Source organism: Gossypium raimondii, chromosome 12, assembly GCF_025698545.1.
Source record: "Gossypium raimondii isolate GPD5lz chromosome 12, ASM2569854v1, whole genome shotgun sequence".
Classification (NCBI taxonomy): Eukaryota; Viridiplantae; Streptophyta; class Magnoliopsida; order Malvales; family Malvaceae; genus Gossypium; species Gossypium raimondii.
Window position 1 is genome coordinate 23,253,854 of NC_068576.1, and position 18,402 is coordinate 23,272,255.

The 18,402-nt window shown below is 33.7% G+C and overlaps 1 protein-coding gene across 3 annotated transcripts; it reads left to right on the top strand.

Annotated features, from left to right (window-relative positions):
* Positions 1-8,031: 8,031 nt before the first annotated feature.
* Positions 8,032-11,486, top strand: LOC105763554 (MADS-box protein SVP). 3 transcript variants are annotated; one of them, XM_012581789.2, is made up of 9 exons: positions 8,032-8,425; positions 8,757-8,972; positions 9,966-10,044; positions 10,438-10,502; positions 10,589-10,688; positions 10,760-10,801; positions 10,891-10,932; positions 11,018-11,166; positions 11,254-11,486. In XM_012581789.2, exons 2-9 carry the CDS (start codon positions 8,791-8,793, stop codon positions 11,270-11,272), a joined length of 678 nt encoding a protein of 225 aa, XP_012437243.1. In that variant the 5' UTR covers positions 8,032-8,425; positions 8,757-8,790; the 3' UTR covers positions 11,273-11,486. The 3 variants fall into 3 exon arrangements, with proteins under 3 accessions (XP_012437243.1, XP_012437242.1, XP_012437244.1); XM_012581788.2 differs by having other exon boundaries at positions 8,032-8,329; XM_012581790.2 differs by having other exon boundaries at positions 8,032-8,321.
* The last annotated feature ends 6,916 nt before the right edge of the window (positions 11,487-18,402 follow it).

Below are 18,402 nucleotides of genomic sequence, written 5' to 3' on the forward strand. Positions count from 1 at the left end.
TCCAAAGAATATCAATGGCAAGAAGAAGGTGAAGATGGCTCCCACAATCAAAAGATTGTTAAAACAACTTCTAAAGAAAACCCAAGAGAGAATTCTTGGAGAAAACTCAAAGAGAATTTCGCACTTAGACAAATCTGAAATTTTTGATATATTTGAGAAGTGAATAACAAGATGGCTGGCCACGCCTTTATATAAGCCTCTCAAGTGTTTTCCTAATCTAATTAGAAAACTAAAATAAAAAAAACTCCTAATTATTTTAATATGGAAATTCGGCCAAGGGTCTTTATTTGGGACTCTTGAACTGAATATTTACATAAAAATTTAAACTAAGTAAAAAAATAAAAAAATAAAAATAAAACTTTACAACTTGGGCCACTTTGACAATTTGGTCTGATTTTCGACTAAGTATGGGTGGATTTCTTGATTGGGCTTGGAATCTTTTTATTGGGCCTTGCCTTCAAGAATTTGGGCTTGTGATCCATCTCCTACCGAAATTGAATCGTTGATGCTCGTAACGGAGATCCAATGCGCTTTGGCTGCAAGATTTGGTTTCTTGGACCAAGATTCCCAAGATTTGAAATCTTGATTTTCCCGTTCTTTCGTGTATGCGTCTAAGGCCTTGCTAACAAACTCTTGAATGGTCCCATTTAGTTTGGAACGCATTTGTCGGGCCTTTGATCTCGTATCACTTACTATGGAGATTGGAAGCTTGAAAACCCTAACCATGGCTTCCCTCTTTCTATTTTCGTTCATCATGGAGAAGATGGAAAAATTTTTGGCTATTTTGGCCTTTTTAATTCTTTTAATTACTAAATGACCAAAATGCCCCCAACTTAAAAATATCCTATTTTACTTATCTCTTGTCCATTTTTTCCAACAAGTTAACCAATGGTCTAATTACCATTTAAGGACATCCATTTTAAAATTTCATAACAATTGGACACTTCTAACATGTAGAACTTAACTTTTGCACTTTTTACAATTTAGTCCTTTTAGCTAAATTGAGTGCCCAAACGTCGAAATTTTTGAACAAAATTTTTACAAAATCATTTCTTGAAATTGGATACCATAAAAATATAATAAAAAATAAGTTTTTTCTCATCAAATTTGTGGTCCCGAAACCACTGTTCCAACTAGGCCTAAAATTGGGCTATTACAGGCTGCTCACACGGGCGCGTGTCCCCTCCACAGGGGCGTGTGTGGCCTTCACACGAGCATGTGTGGCCTTTACATGGGCGTGTAGACTCCCACACGGCTTGGGGCTTTCCACACGACCATGTGGTCCTACCTTGCCAAATTTTTGTACTATGTTGATTTATGACCTGTTTGTGGTTCTGTGTGTTCCGAACCTTGGCTAAGTCTTAGTAAGGGTATTCGAGACTATATTTTGACTCATACATATCTATTATATGCAATTGTTGCATTAGTTAAGTGACTCGTTAATGTGATATTGCCTAATAAATGAGTATCTGCTTCAGTGGTTAAGTGATGTGGGTGTCTGTGTGACTGTTTGGAAACTGTGTGCATCGATTCTGTAATTGATTGAATGATTACGAGCTTCTGCGTCTATGTAATTGACAATGTTTGGTGTGCATTCTTGCATTTGCATTATGATTCCGCGTCTGATCTAATTTGGCAGTTTCAACTGCAATACGTCTGTATAACGATTTACTGGACAGTACGATACTTCTGGCAGCTCAGCTGCATACTATTATTTACGTGGCTTTGTTCCATATGCATGGTGTGTAGGGTTGGATGGGCCTTTCGAGGTCCTATGTGGTGTACAGGGCTGGTTGAGCTTCTTATAGCTCATTTGTGGCGTGAATGGGGGACGAAGAGGTGTTTGGCTGGATGGGTGGGTTTCATGTTGATACTTTTGTTCCGCGTTTTGTTTGTCTGTTTGATTGCGATATTAACGGTATATAGATCGATGTGTCCAGTACTAATGTGTCTGTTTTGGTTGTGATGATTATTTGGATATCAGATTGCCATTGTGATATATTCTTTTTATTGTGGCACTGAATTTTTATTTTTCTGTTGATTCGATCTTACACTGAGCTTGTTTAGCTCACCCATTTAGTTTCTCTTTTTCAGGTACTCTGGTTTTCTATTTTTGTAGTTGGACTCGGTGTACGGAGGTCTCGAACAGCCACATTTAGAATCAACTTTAAAAGTATTTTCATAAATTCTGCATTTATAAATAAATTGTTTGAATTGTAAGTTTTATTTTGAATATTGTGGTATGAATTTTGGGTTTTACGCACATAAGCGACTTTTGGACTAAAATTTTTGTAATATCAGAATTTTACAACGGAGAGTTTTACGTAACTTAAATATTGTATGTTTTCTAGTTGGTTAAACTCAAATTTTACCTATGATCATTTTGGTGATCAATGTAACCTCCGAGATTCGATCTAAACTTCCAGGCCGGGTTTTGGGACGTTACAATTGTAATTCAAATTGCAATTATTCTTTAGGTTTTGGAAAGATAAGGATTAAACTAAAAAAGTGTAAAATTGTAGTTAAATTGTGAAATATTATAATTGAAGTTAAATTGTGAAATATTATATGGATAAATAGAATGTGTAAGAAAGTGTGATGAAATGGTATATGTATGAAAAGTGAAAGTGAGATTGAATTACAAAGAATAGTGAATGATGGAAATAATTATTAAATTATATTTATTATATGAATTATTTTAGTGAAATGAAAGAATTATGAAAAAGAAAAAAAACTAAATTGCGAAATATGCAAAAGTGGCATGTGGGAAGCTATGGTAAAATTTTATTCGTGAATATGAAATTTTTATAAGATGGTGAATTATGTTTCAGGTGTCAAAGAAAGTTGATAATTCCGCTTATTGAGTTGTTATAATAAGGACTAATTTGAAATAAATTCAAAATATGCAAATTCTATTCTGAAAGGTGAAAATGAAGTGATTTTCGTCATATTTTCCCAAAGTAAACAAGATGAGAACTATTAAGATATAGATGGCATGCCATTAAGGAAAAGTTAACGCATTCTTTGTTCTGACTGTGCACTTTGGTGTAATAATGTAACTTGGCACTTTGATGCAATACTGTGAAAGTTGCACTTTCATGCATTACTATAATGTTTCCACATATCCTATGCATTCTGTTAAGTCTACGCTGGGCCTTTGTTGAATAATAGAAGATAATGATAAAATAAAAAAGTTATAGTAAGCAAGTTCTGATGGAAAATTCATGTTACACAATGAGATGACAAGTAAAGGATTCTGATAATAATTTTTGTTAAACTATAAAGTGATAATTTAGTGAATAAGACTGGTAAAAGTTTGTTCTTGTCAATCCATAAAAACATAAAAGTAGTAAATTATGATAATAATGAATCGTATAAATATGGAATGATCTACTAATTGTTAAAAATATACTATGTTAATTATTAAGATATAATATTTAGGAAATGTAATAGCAATAATAATTTTTAATATATAGAAATCAAGGTAAAAATGAGATTTGGATTCCTGGGTACTTACTAAGCTTTCACGAGCTGAACGCGTTATTTTACAATGCGTAGGTGGAAAATCAGATTGAAGTACTCGCTCGAAGTAGCACGACTTCGACTCATCTCATCACATCATCAAAGCTCGAAAGAAAAGTGGTATGAAATAAATTTTATGGTATAGAATATGGTATGTACATAGGTTAAAAACAAAGCATGTGTAAAAAATTTTAGTGGAAACAAAAGGTTAAATTTGATTGAAATGTGGTACATGAACATTATTTTAGGTGTTGAGAATTGAAGTATAGAAGATTCATGAAAATAGAATGCACATCACGACGACGTACATACCACGTTGCGATGATGAACATACCACATCGCGATGAGATCAAGTTAGAAAGTGACGTTGTGACGTGGCGACGTGGCGACGTGGAACCCCAAACATTGCGATGTCGTTCTAAAATTTTAGAAACCTTATAATTTAATCCCTGATCGATTGTAGACTATCAAAAGAGTTGTCGTTAGCTTGTATACAGATCGGATATAAGTCTAAATTTCATTATAAATGTATAATGATCCTAACAATTTGAATGTAATGATAATTTGATCCGTAATTATTTATATTTGCTTTGACAATGATTGTGGCATCCTAATGCCTTGATTCGACGATTGGGTCAATATTGGGGTGTTAAAACTTTTGAGATATTGTTATTCTGCTGGAAAATAGTCAGAATTTATTTCTATATATAAATTTTATTTTTTAAGAATAAAAATTCTACCGGTTTCTATAAGAAAGAGAGGGAGATTTACTTTCCTACTGAAAGTAAGAAAATTATTTTTGGTTTTGTGTTTGCTTTGAAATTGTTTGAGCCCACACTCGAAGCAATTCGTGGTATGAGGATAGCAGAGAAGGTCATTCGATTGAAAGTTTGGAATATCAAGGATCCGTATCGGTCAAAGCACAAGTATATTTCAGGAAAATTTTATTGCTATAAATATCACAAATCAGCTAGATTTTCAAATTTTTTTTTCTGCTATGCATGAAATCGTTTTCGAACCAGATTTTTTCCAGCAAATAGGAGGGATGAACATTTTCCTTCCTAATGCATAAAAATCAATCCTTCCAAATTGGCATGAAGAGAATAGAGAAAATAAGAGAGATATGTATCCAACTTTTCATCTCTCCTACCAAGCACACCTATGGAAAAAATTATGTTTTCTATCCTTCTAATTTTCTATCCCTTCAATTTTCCATCCTTCTAGTTTGCTATCCCTTTATTTTTTCATCTTTCTAATTTTATTTCCACCCTACCAAGCAAAGCCTAAAGGATAGATTTAAGGGATCTCCTCCTCTATTTAATTATCCCTAAAAAAACTCATGCAAATTTAATTGAATGTAGTCCAATAAAACTATATTTCTACACATATATGTCTCTTTTCATTCAACATTATGAGCCCTCAAGTGCTCAACTCGGTTAAGTTTAGTGTAATAATTCAACTTAACACTAACTTAATAAAAATGAGTCAAAACTATTTTTAAGAAAATAATAGATATTATTACAATGGAGTTTTTTAATTTCTACATAAAAGATTTAAATAAAACAATTAATCAATTCTTATTAAAGATTAAATGTTTAAGAATTTAATTTGAGATTGATAAGAATTTATACACTAATCAGTATAGTCACAAGTCTAGTACAAGTACAAATACATGTTCGAGTAAACTATAACATAAAATCAAACTAGTACAATGTATAGCAATTGAAGAGCCAAAAGAATCAAACTAAAACCCATCCATGGCATACATCACAATTTCACATGAAGGGGCTCGAATCTAAGTGCTTAAGGATCTAGGGCCTCCGTCATAATCAACAATACCAAGGTTTCATTGAAACCTATGATTCAATTATTGAATTAGTCTTTTATAAATAAATTTTAAAATAAAGTCTTTTCACATAGGTAATGTATGTGGTATAATCTAATAAGAGTTTTGCACCTATGCTAACTAATAGAAAACATCTACTTTGATTACAAAAGAGTAAAAGAAAAGTCAAGTATTGTTATTAGTCCATGTACTATTTGTTTGTTGTGGATTTTGTTTCTATATTGTAATTGATTGATTTTAGTTAAGTACTTTTCAAATTTTCAAATTTTAATTTTAACATAAACGGTAACAATTGTGGATTTAGTTCATATTCTCTAGTTAGGTCATTTTAGTTCTCATACTTTTCTAATTTTGAAATTTTAATCTTGACTCAAACAATAATAATTAAATTTATTAACTAAAATAATCGACATTTTGTAAATAATATATGGAAACAAGAAATTGACATGATATCATTCTTGCCATAAGATGTTTGGCGCATGAAATTTAGAAATAACATAATTTATCTTAAGGCCCCTTTAAATGAGTTGCATTTAACTTTTTTTTTGTCTCACACTACAGTATAGCTACAGTATCTAATCTCACTATCACCGTTGTTTCTACACTAACTGCAAGTAAACGCACCGCCCATTCAAAAGGAGCATTAACAAATTTAATGATTATTATTTAGATAAAAAAGAAATTTCAAAATTTAGAAAATACAAATATTAAAAATGACTAAATTAAAATATAATCACTTATATAGGTTTTTTACTAAAATATTACAAAAAAATAAAAAAAACCAAAATAATATACAAAAAAGTTTATTTACCAAAATAATACAAAAAAAAGACAGCTGAATGGAGGGTCTGCCACAAGCGGCACCAATGGTGCCTGTGGCAGAGGCAGCACCAACATGTTCGTATTTCAGCCCTTTGTTCCTATTTTTTTTCCCAGATTTTATTACTTTTAAAAAATATACTATTTTCTAATTTTATTATTTTACATTATTTTAGTAGATTATGTTTGAAATGTGTTCATTTAGTGTGTTTTTTATTTAAATTAAAAAAAACCCTTATTTGCCCTTTGTTTGTATTTTTTCCGGATTTTATTACTTTAAAAAATATATTATTTTCTAATTTTATTATTTTACATTATTTTAGTACATTATGCTTGAAATGTGTTAATTTACTGTGTTTTTAAATAAATTAAAAAATCCTTATTTTGGCTCTTTATTCGTATTTTTTCCCAATTTTATTACTTTAAAAAATATATTATTTTCTAATTTTATTATTTTACATTATTTTAGTACATTATGTTTGAAATGTATTCATTTAGTATGTTTTTAAATAAATTTAAAAAATCTTTATTTGACCATTTGTTCGTATTTTTTCCCAGATTTTATTACTTTCAATAAAATATTATTTTCTACTTTTATTATTTTATATTATTTTAGTACATTATGCTTGAAATGTATTCATTTAGTGTGTGTTTTAAATAAATTTTAAAAAAACCTTTATTTATTCGGCCCTTTGTTCGTATTTTTCCCGGATTTTATTACTTTCAATAAAAAACACACTTAATGAATACATTTCAAACATAATGTACTAAAATAATGTAAAATAATAAAATTAGAAAATATTATATTTTTTAAAGTAAAAATGACTAAATTTACCAATAAAAGCTTAATTTTTTTATAAATTTACCGAAATGGGCCCGATATTTTATTATTTACCAGAATGAGCCATTTTTTGGAAAATCGCGTTCACGTCAGCGCGATGTCGGGGGCGTTGAAAATCGCGTCCACGTCGGCGCTTTCTTGGCGTGGCGCGATTCTGACGTGCGCGTTACGGGGGATGCGATTTGCCCGTTTTTCCCACGTTAGGTTTTTGGATTTTAGGGTTTAGGGTTTTTAAGGTTTTGTAGAAAAAAGTAAACAAATAAGTCGCGCCCACGTTTACGTACTTTTGCTACAGTAGGTCCTGAAAAAATAATTTCGAGTTGACGTTTCTGAGCAAATAGTATAAAATTGCTTCTAGCAGGATGCTGTTTGATAAGAATTTGTGAAATCGCTGCCTCGTGGATGCGCTTTTGCTACAGTAGGTCCTGGAAGAAATAATTTCGAGTTGACGTTTCTGAGCAAATAGTATAAAATCGATTCTAGCAGGATGCTATTTGAGAAGAATTTGTGAAATCACGCCCTCGTGGACGCGCTTTTGCTACAGTAGGTCCTGGAAATTGAGAGGATTAGTTTGTGAAAAAAAAAGGGGTGAGAGGGTATTTATAGTTTTTTTTTTACCGTGGGGGGGCAACGGTCAAATTTTTAACCGTTGCACTGTTCACGCGCGGGGCAAGTCGCGGCTACGTAAGCGCTTTGCTGATGTGGCAACAAATCGCGTCCACGAGGAGGCGATTTGTTGCCACGTCAGCAAAGCGTGTTGACGTGGCCGCGACTTCCTGGCACGTCCCCTAACATTGCGCTGACGTGGACGCGATTTGCCAGAAAAAACCCACTCCAATAAATAATAAAATATCGGGCCTATTTCGGTAATTAAAAAAAAGAGGCTTTTTTTGGTAAATTGACATCACTTATACTAATAGTGAATTTTGAAAAAAAAATAAAAAATACTACTATTTTAACAATTTTATAATAACCCCCTGTCATTTTATGACATACGAGTTGTGCCCCAGTTCTTTTTCAATTCCTTCCATTTCCTTTCCGGTTTCATTTGCAGCAATTACAATTAGAATACATGGGAGCACGAGAAAGAAAAGCTTCCCTGCTTCACTAAAAAGGGGTTTCTTTTTTAACTGGCCAAAGCCAAAGTCTTTTCGTTATCCCTAAGCCAGATTCTCTCTCTCTCCCATTTCTCAAAATTCTTCATTGGTGGCTTTTCATTCACGAGCTCGGAAACAAAAACTACTCAACAAGCCCTCTTCTCTCTGGCACCGAACCCAATAACCCACCAAACTGGTAAATAAGTATGAAATCAGCATCCCTTTCTCACCAATCATCTCTTTTTTTTTTTTGCTCTTCTTCGTCGACCATTCCTTTAGCACATTCAAATTAAAACTTAGGTTGGGTTTTTTTTTTTTGTTTTTTCCTCCTTTGTGATTTCTTTGGCTTGGATTTCATGTTGGATGGAAAATTTTTAAAAATCTCATTTCTGTTTTTCTTTGAGGGCTTTGTCTCTTTAACACTAAATTTGGCAAAATGCCGCCATTTTTTAACCCATACTTGTCCCTTTGCGTTCTCCAACTTCGCTTTTTCTCTATTTATAGAAACTTTTCTTGTTTTTTTTTTTGGGCTTTCCAGATTTACTTGATTTCATGCTTCTGTTTTTCCCAAAATAGAACTTTAATTGCAGAAGTACACTAAAAAGGCAACCAACTGTTTGTTTTGTGGTAGTTTTATTAGGAAGGAACAAGAAGTCGAAAAAGGAATGGCAAGAGAGAAGATTCAGATTAAGAAAATTGATAACAGTACAGCAAGGCAGGTAACTTTTGCCAAAAGGAGAAGAGGGTTGTTTAAGAAAGCTGAGGAGCTCGCCATTCTTTGTGATGCAGATGTTGCTCTTATTATTTTCTCATCTACTGGGAAGCTCTTTGACTATGCTAGCTCAAGGTACCCTTCTCTTCATTTCTCTTTTTTCAAACACTTGTTTGTTGTAGTTTTCACTTTCTTTTTTTTTTGTCGTTTAATGTATAATTACCCTATTGTAGTCGTAACATTTTAACTCTCCTTTAGTGGGAAAAAGGACAAATCTTTCAACTTTGAGAAAAATGTGGTGTTTTTTTTTTTTTTTGTGTGTGTGTGTGTAGTTTGTTAAGACCTTTGAGAGGAGAAAGCTTGTTCTTTCATCTGTATTTTCTTTTATTAAAAACCCTGGGAGTTTAACGGAATGGAAGAATGAAACCAGTCATGAAAATTGGGTTTTGGAAGAGAAGTTTATAGTGTGTGTTTGTACATGTATTTTGTTTGAAGTGTTGAATTCTGAAATAGTTCATGTATAATATATATACAGTTTAAGTATTGGTCTCAGGTCGGGATCTTTGTTTTGTTTTTAATTCATTTTTTACCCTTTAGTGCCACTTGGTTGGTTTTGCCAGTTTACAGATTTTCTTCAGGGCAACTATTAGGGACTGAAACACATTGTTTTTCACCTTAAATTACTTTGCAGTAGCATACTCCAGTATGTTTTGAGAGAATGGACACTCATCTAACTATATGTGTGTATATATATGCATGTAGGTATGTGTTTGTGCTTATGATATCTGCTAATATAGCTATTAGTGGGATTTTTAGAAAAAAATCTATTTTGAAAGACAGTACTATTTACACATCATGTTCAAATTATGTAAAACAAGGATGATTTAGATATTATATAAATCTTAAAATATATATTTATATCCAATACTCATACTCAAATTACATCAACGTAGATAATAATTGCAGCTAGCGGGCAAAAAGCTTGACATTCTATTTGAAAAATTATATTTTAGAACTATATACAATTGTTATCATAAAAAAGTTTTAGGATACCATATTTGAATTGAAACCGTTTTTATGGGTTGAGATAAAAAAAAAAAACTGATGGTTTAATATTTTGACTTGAAGCATGAAGGAGATACTAGAAAGGCACCATTTGCGCTCAAAGAACCTTGAGAAGCTGGAACAACCTTGTCTTGGGCTGCAGGTTAGTGGCTTTTTATACCTTCTTGTATATATGTAGACATATTTCTTTACTTTTAGTTCTTACATTAATATGTAATCAGTCGGCTGGAAAATTACTTGGGGATGAATGAAAATTTGGATTATTTTATAGAGCAGTAGATGTGAAAGTCTCACTGGTGAGCCTCTTATTTCACATTATTTTTGTTATTTTTATTCGTTGTATTCGATACGTATGCATACATATTTAGGTATGAAGGTATCAGTGTATGGTTTTTTTCGAATATATGAAAATATTTAAAAAGGATTAAATATATCCATTAAAACTAACCTTTGAATATGATTATGGTATCTTCACCATTAAATTCTGTCTACTTAAAAATGATATTGACTTTTTCATCCCTTTACTAATATGTAGCTTGTAGAACACAGCAACCAGTCCATGCTGACTATGGAAATAGCAGAGAAAAGTCATCAGCTGAGGTATGCGTTTATTTATTTTTGTTTCTTATGAACTTATTCATACTATATGTGAAGATAATGTTAGAGTGGGTTTTGCCTTGAAACAGGCAAATGAGAGGTGAGGAACTCCATGGATTAAATATTGAAGAACTACAGCAGCTAGAAAAATCTCTGGAAATTGGGTTGAGCCGTGTGATGGAGAAAAAGGTTTTTGGCATTTTTTGCAACTTTTGCCTTTCTAAAGCAATATATATATTCATACTTAGCTCTAATTTCAGGGTCAAAGGATTATGAGAGAAATCAAAGACCTTCAAAGAAAGGTCAGTACATAAAAAGATATATATTGTAATTTCTTCTAAAACATGCGACTATATGTGTAATATTCAGCAATTTCTTTTAAAACATGCAGGGAATGCAGTTGATGGAAGAAAATGAACGATTGAAACAGCAAGTATAGTTTTCCCATTTCATAGTAATTTATTTATGCTATTACACTTTCTAGTGTATAGAAGCTCTCATCACTGAAGGTACTGCAGATAATTAACGGCCCAAGACAAGTTGCCGGTGACTCGGACAATATTATCTTCGGTGAGGAAGGTCAGTCATCGGAGTCGGTGACCAACGTCTGCACCTCTAACGGTAACCCGCATGACTACGAAAGCTCCGTTACATCCTTGAAATTAGGGTAAGCAAGAAAGAACAAATAAATACTAAATTTACTGTTACAAAGCAATGGCCAAAACCTTGTTTTCGTCTTTTGGATGTCTTGCAGGTTACCATATTCTGGTTAACTGTGGGGAGGATTTGAGGCGATCGACTTGGAGTACGATATAAATGATCACTTGGATTGATATTGAAATGAAAAGCTAACTGACCTTGATGTTTTTTAGTTCAATTTTAATCAAAAACTTGGAACTGATACTTGGGTTGTGGAAACGATATCCTCACTTTCCATGTCCAAAATTTGTCCTATATTGTCTGGTAATTGGAGCTCAGCTTTACAAACCCGTTCTTACTTCATCATAATCATCCACATCATTCAAACTATTTTTTTTTCCTTCACTATTTTTTCTTTTCGTATTTTTGTAAAGCCAGTAAGTTCGGGATTTCTAGCATTCTGGCCCTGAAAATTAATAATTAATTAAATAAAATTGTAAATCAAAATCAAAATCAATATATATTTAAATTTTAAAGAACTAAAAAATATTTAAAAATTATCAAAATTATCAAAATGAAATTAAAAATAATATCAATATTATAGAATTTTTCTAAAAATTCAAAATATATTCCTAAAATTCCAACTTTAATTCTTAATTCTTTAAGAGTATTACGTGTTTGGTTGGATGTAATAGCATCCAATCGAATCATGCTTTATTCAACGCCTTCACTTATTCAGGAGGGCTTTGTATTCAAAAGAATTGCTCATCCAGACTCTATCGAGAAAAACCGTCGAATAGCTATTCAGGTCTCCTCCTAAGAATTGAAATTCGTCGCTTCAAAGACCAGAAAAGGACAGTATCTCCAACATTTTACTAATTTTCAAACCATATTTTGGCATTATTCAACATGGTATCGAAATCTAAACCCAAAATAAAACTGAAATTGAGAAAGGAAAAAGAATCGAGAGACAAAAAGAAAGAAAGACAAAAATAAAACCAAAATAATCAAATAGACAGGGAAGGGTTTAGAATGCTTCAAGGAACAAGAAAGATTATGAAGAGAAGAAAAAATAATTTTAATTCAATTTATAAGGTGAGATAAAAAAATTTAGATCCAAAAGTTTATAAGATAATTTAGAAAAGAAATAATTAAAAAAATCAAGAAAAGGGATAAAAAATTATGCCTATACACTTTTGAGAAGAATTGAACGTCGGCCAACAAGGGAGGACGGTAGCAGAAGGTGGCGACCACGACGGCTAACTGGTTGTGTTCAAAACACTACACCAAAACAGGTCTTTAGTGGCGTTTTTTTTGGCTTTTAGCGGCGCTTTTTAGCGCCACTAAAAGTATTTGAAAGCGCCGCAAAAAACGTTGCTATTTACAATGTCACAGCTAAAGCTCATGTTCTTTAGCAGCGCTTATCCCACAAACGCCACTAAAGGTCATGCTCTTTAGCGGCGCTTATTCCACAAACGCCGGTAAAGGTCATGTTCTTTAGTGGCGCTTATCTCAAAAACGCCGCTAAAGGTCATGTTCTTTAGCGGCGCTTATCCTACAATCGCCGCTATAGATCTTGACTTTTAGTGGCGCTTTTCTCGTAAGCGCCGCTAAAGGTCATGTTCTTTAGCGGCGCTTTTTCCAAAAATACCGTAATAGATGGCGACTTTTAGCGACGCTTTTTCGAAAAACGCCACTAATTTTGGAATTTTTTTAAATTATAATTTTTCATATTTTGGGCCTTCCTGTAGCAATGAACCAAAAGCAAGCAAATCTAAACCAGCCAAAAGCAATAAATTTATATAATATTTCAAATTAAACGAATAAAATAATATAAATATCAATAAATCAAATATAATTTATATTATTTTGACAAAAATGTTAAAACTTAAAATGATAAAAAAATTTATACAATACACCATGACGGCGGATGTTTCGACTACTGAAACATCTTCATCATATTCTGAAGCTGTTGTTGGAGTTCGTCGTACTTTTTGCTCTACTCTGCTTCCCTCGCTGCAGCCTTCGTTTCCCTCGCTTCCGCCTCAGCTTTAAGTTGCTGCTGAAGTTCTTCATATTTCCTTTGAACATCAACTGTGGTCGCTTGCATCTGAGCTATTTGGTCTTTTAACCTCTAAACTTCAGCTTGAGCCTGACTTTCTGAAGGCATGTATTGCTGCGAGCTGAATCCAAAATATTTGGTTGGGTTAACAAAAGATCCTTGAAATCGAACCCGACCATACCTTTCAGGACCCAGAACTTCAGTAATAATCCGGTTATCAATTTCTTCAAGATGAACAGAACTATCACTGGAAGCAATCGCTTCGTACTCCGCCTTTTTATCCTTTAGTTTTTCCTAAAAAACAAATGACATAGTTAGGAACACTATATATATTAAAAAAACAAATGCAGCATAACTTAACAGTGGTTGCATTACAAGCAATAAATTAAACCATTATAAAATAAACACTATAAATAACTAAAATAAGTCAAATCGTATTAAGTAAACGTACCATAATTTCTGTAGCTTCAGGAGTCATAAGGGATCCATCTTTCTTCTTATGTGTAATTTCAAAAAGTTGAAGACGTCCAACTTTTTTACCGGATGATTGTTCCTACAATATAGTAGTGAATTTAATGGAAAGTAATACATAACTGTTTTAAAAATGTAAAAATACCTCGGCCTCAACTACACAAGCAAAACTTCTCTACCCGGCCGTGTGAGTGAATTTTTGTTTCTGCCTACTGCTTTTTCCAACTCGTTCACGATCCTGTGTTATGAAATTATTAGTACGTAAATAGGAAATACTATAAAGAAAAATAATTAAAAGAGTTTGGAAGTACGTCATACCTCGCCTTTCTTCGAATGCCAAAATCTAACCGCATCTTCCCATTGGTACCTCAGCATACCCGGCGGTACATTTTGTAATTTTTCGTCGAGGGTTGTTTTTGTCTTATAATAATCTTTCTTTAATGTACTTTTATGGTCTCTCCACCTTTTTCCCAATGCCTTCTTTGCATAAGCATCCGAGACCTCTAAAGCAAACCTCGCCTAAAAAAAACAGAAGTTAAGAAAGTAAATATAAATGAAACTTAAACCCAAGTATTACAGATGACATTAACGGATTGTTACCTTAATATTATCGAGGGCTTGGTTTTTGTTACTATCGGGCATTTGATGCCATGACTCGTGGTTGATAGGCAACAAATTTGCATTTCATGCTAAAATGCCCAAGTATCCTGCTAAAAGTCGAGCTTCTGATCCAACAGGCTGACCAAAACTGTTACTGCATACTTTGACACGCTCGACTGGATCTAACTCGTATAAATCCCTAAGCAGCGTACGTCCTTGAACTCTGCGCGTCCCACCACTTTCAACTGAAAAATGTTATATTATAATATAAAAATTTTAAAAATAAATAAACAATAAGTCAACACGCATGTAAATTAAATGTTAAATTACTTTGAATTTCTGCAGGTTCATCAGGTGTAATCGTAACATTCGAAGATCCAATAGCAGTTTGTTGTTTAGTACTATTTGTTTCTACCGAGTTTGGAGTATTTTGAACAATGCTTAGATCTCGCACCTTTCTTCTAGGCATTTTATCTGCAATACACATAAAATAGTTGAAAACTTAGTAACCAATTAGAACAATAATAGCACATATAAAATAGTTGAAATATATAATAAGACCAAGATTTAAATTATGATATTACATATAATTAAACAATCGTAAAATCTTACTAAATCATAATTCGTAAATATCTTCATCCGTATCCTGGTGAACCCATTGAAATTGTGTACTAGTACTAGGGATATTTTCGTTTAAGTTTTGTTCTGGAAAGGGCAAAGTTTCTAATCTATCATCGATGTTATCTCTACTTCCATTGCCAATGTCAAACAAGTCTCTAAGGATGTTACGGAGTACAACGTACCAACCCTTATCAGTTGGATCTTTTGAGTAAAAAACTTGTTTGACTTGAGAAGAGAATACATACGGCTCATCTATCAATTGTTGTCCTGTGTGAATCAATCGAGCGAAGTTCACCATTGTAAAACCAAATTGATCTTGCTTAATTCCACGAGCAGTATTAACATCGGCCCAATCACCTCGAAATAAGACAACTTTCCATTTGTCGTAGTAATCCAACTCAATTATGTCAGTAAGAAGTCCGAAATATTCCACATTTCCCTCAACAGGATTATTGTCCCTAGCACTAGCATAACTTGTAATTGAGGAATTAACAACTATTCCACAATTTTGCGTTCTCCTCAATCTCTCGCGATATTTTGTATGAAATCTGAATCCGTTCATGAGGAACGCACTATATCTTTTAATTACTCGATTTGGACCTTGGGAAAGCCATTTAACTTCGTCGTTGACGTTCTTCCCACTCCAAACCTATTGAATGGAAAGTAAACTGAGTAATTAAAAATGTTATTAGAAAACAATATTATTTGTCGGTGAAAGCTACAATTGCACACCGTTTGACTTAACCATTCATGAAAAGATTCTGTGAACAACTTATTGATATCTCGATGTTGTGCTCTTCGGGAGCGTGAACGAGATCTCAATATTTGTTTGTACTCACTATATTAAAAAAATGTTCACTTTGTTAGAAGATAAACAATTTTGGATTGATGAATATTTATCAAATTTCTAGAACTTACTTCCGTAATGGTTCCATTGATTCGTGGTGAAACAGAACATATCGATGTGCCTGTACCCACGATAAATCATCTAATTCTGCAATTTCAACTTTGTCGATTGGTTCTCTAAAACTTTGGAACAAATAAGTATCAGCCAAGTTATGATCCGTGAGTCCAGCATTTCTAGTTGGTCTGTTCAACCTTGTTTCAACATCTTCCAAATATCTTGAACAGAAGGTCATACATTCATCTGCCAAGTAGCCTTCAGCAATCGATCCTTCTGGATAACGCTTGTTGCGGCAGTAAGACTTTAATTTTGATAGGAACCTCAACACGATATACAACATTATCAAAATTTGTATCTAAAGGCATATAGGTGAATGAAGGGAAATTTCATAAATAAGTTAACACCTTTCTATGGGATACATCCATCGATAGAAAACTGGTCCACCGAGAATTGCTTCATGCGGGAGATGGATTATCAAGTGAACCATAATAGTGAAGAAAGAAGGTGGGAAGATTTTCTCCAAGTTGCATAAAGTCAAAGCAGCTCGATCCTGTACCTTCTGAAATTCTTCAACATCCAAAACTTTGCCACAAATGGCATTCATTATATTTGATAGTTCAATTATACAAGAAGTCACCTTCTTCGACATACAACATCGTAGAGCAACTGGCAGTAAATCTTGCATCAAGATGTGATAGTCATATGATTTTAGCGAATATAGTCTTCGATCTTTTACACTAACACATAGAGATATATTTGATGCATACGCATCTGGAACCTTTATATCCTTCAACACCATGCAGAACACTTCTTTCTCCGTCTTCGACATTGAAAAAATAGAAGGCCGCAATCGATATTTCCCATTCGAAAGTGGATTGGGATGAAGATTAGGCCGAATTCCCATTTGGACTAAATCAAGTCGACTTTGAAGATTGTCTTTTGATTTTCCTTCGACATTTAAAAATGTACCCACAATGTTCTAGCACACATTTTTCTCAATGTGCATAACATCAAGATTGTGTCGTAAAAGGTGATGCTCCTAATAAGGCAACTAAAAAACATGCTTCTTTTTTTCCACAAGTCCGCCTCATTAGGATCGTCCTCTTTATCAGAGTCATCATCAGCTTCATTATTTGATCTTCTATTTCTTTGCGTGTTTGGCGGTTGGTTCATCTTCCCATAAGTGAAATTCATATCTTCCAATATCAAAAAAAGATTTCAAAGCCACTGGTCTGCGAAGGAGCTTCTCTGAACTCTTCAGTACTGTCAAATATAGAACTCTGAAATCTAAATCTATGATTTTTTGGTAACCACCGACGATGCCCCATGTAAGAGAACTTCTTCCCATTGTACAACCATTGCGAACATGTTTGTGCAGTACAACAAGGACACGCATAACGACCCTTGGTACTCCAACCGGATAAATTGGCATAAGCGGGAAAGTCATTAATGGTCCACATCAAAGCTGCACGTAAATTAAAGTCCTCCTTTCTCAGCACATCGTATGTCTCAACACTAGCCCATAATTGATTTAACTCTTCAATAAGTGGCTGTAAATAAATGTCGATATCATTCCCGGGCCCTTTCTTTCTAGGGATAATCATAGATAAGATAATGGAAGATTGCTTTATGCAAATCCACGGAGGCAGATTGTAAGGAACAAGCACTACTGACCAAGTACTGTACGCAGTGCTCATGATCTTGTAAGGATTGAAGCCATCAGATGCTAGCCCAAGCCTCACACTCCTAGGATCACTTGCAAAGCTTGGAAATTTATTGTCAAATGATTTCCAAGATAAATATTCTGTCGGATGCCTTAGTAATCCATCATCGGTTCGTCCATCATGGTGCCACGTCATTGACTCCGCTGTCTTCGACGACATAAAAAGCCTTTGAAGCCTTGGTATCAACGGAAAATACCGCAAAATCTGACTGTGCATCATTTTCATCATCGTTCCCACCTTCTGTGTTTCTATGTATCCAACGGGATTCGCCTCATACATGACAGCACTGTTAGTTTTTCCGATTGCCCCAATACAACATGCAGTCATTCGGGCAACTATGGATTTTTTTGTACCTAAGGCCTAAATCTTTTATCATTTTCTTCATATCTTTGCATGACTGAGGGATTTTTGCAAACAGAAACATTTCTCTCAAAAACTCTAACAGCATTGTCAACGAGTTTCTGGTCCACCCTCCCAAACATTTTAATTGAAAAAGACGAACACAGAAGGACATTTTTGAAAATTTTGATCCCTCATACAGTTCTTCGTTCATGTCATTAAGTAGCGCGTAGAACTTCGCCGCTTCTCCATGCGGCACTTCATGAGATACACTACTTCCCGGTTCGGTAAAAGCATTTCTCTCAATATTACAATCATCAGAAGCCATAAAGTCCGCTGGGAACGACTGGACACCATGATTGTGGATATTAAATGCATCTCGCAACATACCTTCCATGTCATCCTCTCTATCAGACTGATGGTAAGCAGTACCAGAATAAGATACATCCATCATTGAAGAGGAAGTACTAGGCGGGCATTCTCCATGAAATAACCATTGTTTATAACCCCGAACAAACCTATCAACAATTAGATGCTCATATA

Excerpts from the sequence above, each read along its gene's own strand:
- LOC105763554 (XM_012581789.2), top strand. The coding sequence starts at position 8,791 with ATGGCAAGAGAGAAGATTCAGATTAAGAAAATTGATAACAGTACAGCA. Across the intron at positions 10,045-10,437 it reads AACCTTGTCTTGGGCTGCAG|CTTGTAGAACACAGCAACCA; the intron begins GTTAGTGGCTTT and ends ACTAATATGTAG. Across the intron at positions 10,689-10,759 it reads GCCGTGTGATGGAGAAAAAG|GGTCAAAGGATTATGAGAGA; the intron begins GTTTTTGGCATT and ends CTCTAATTTCAG.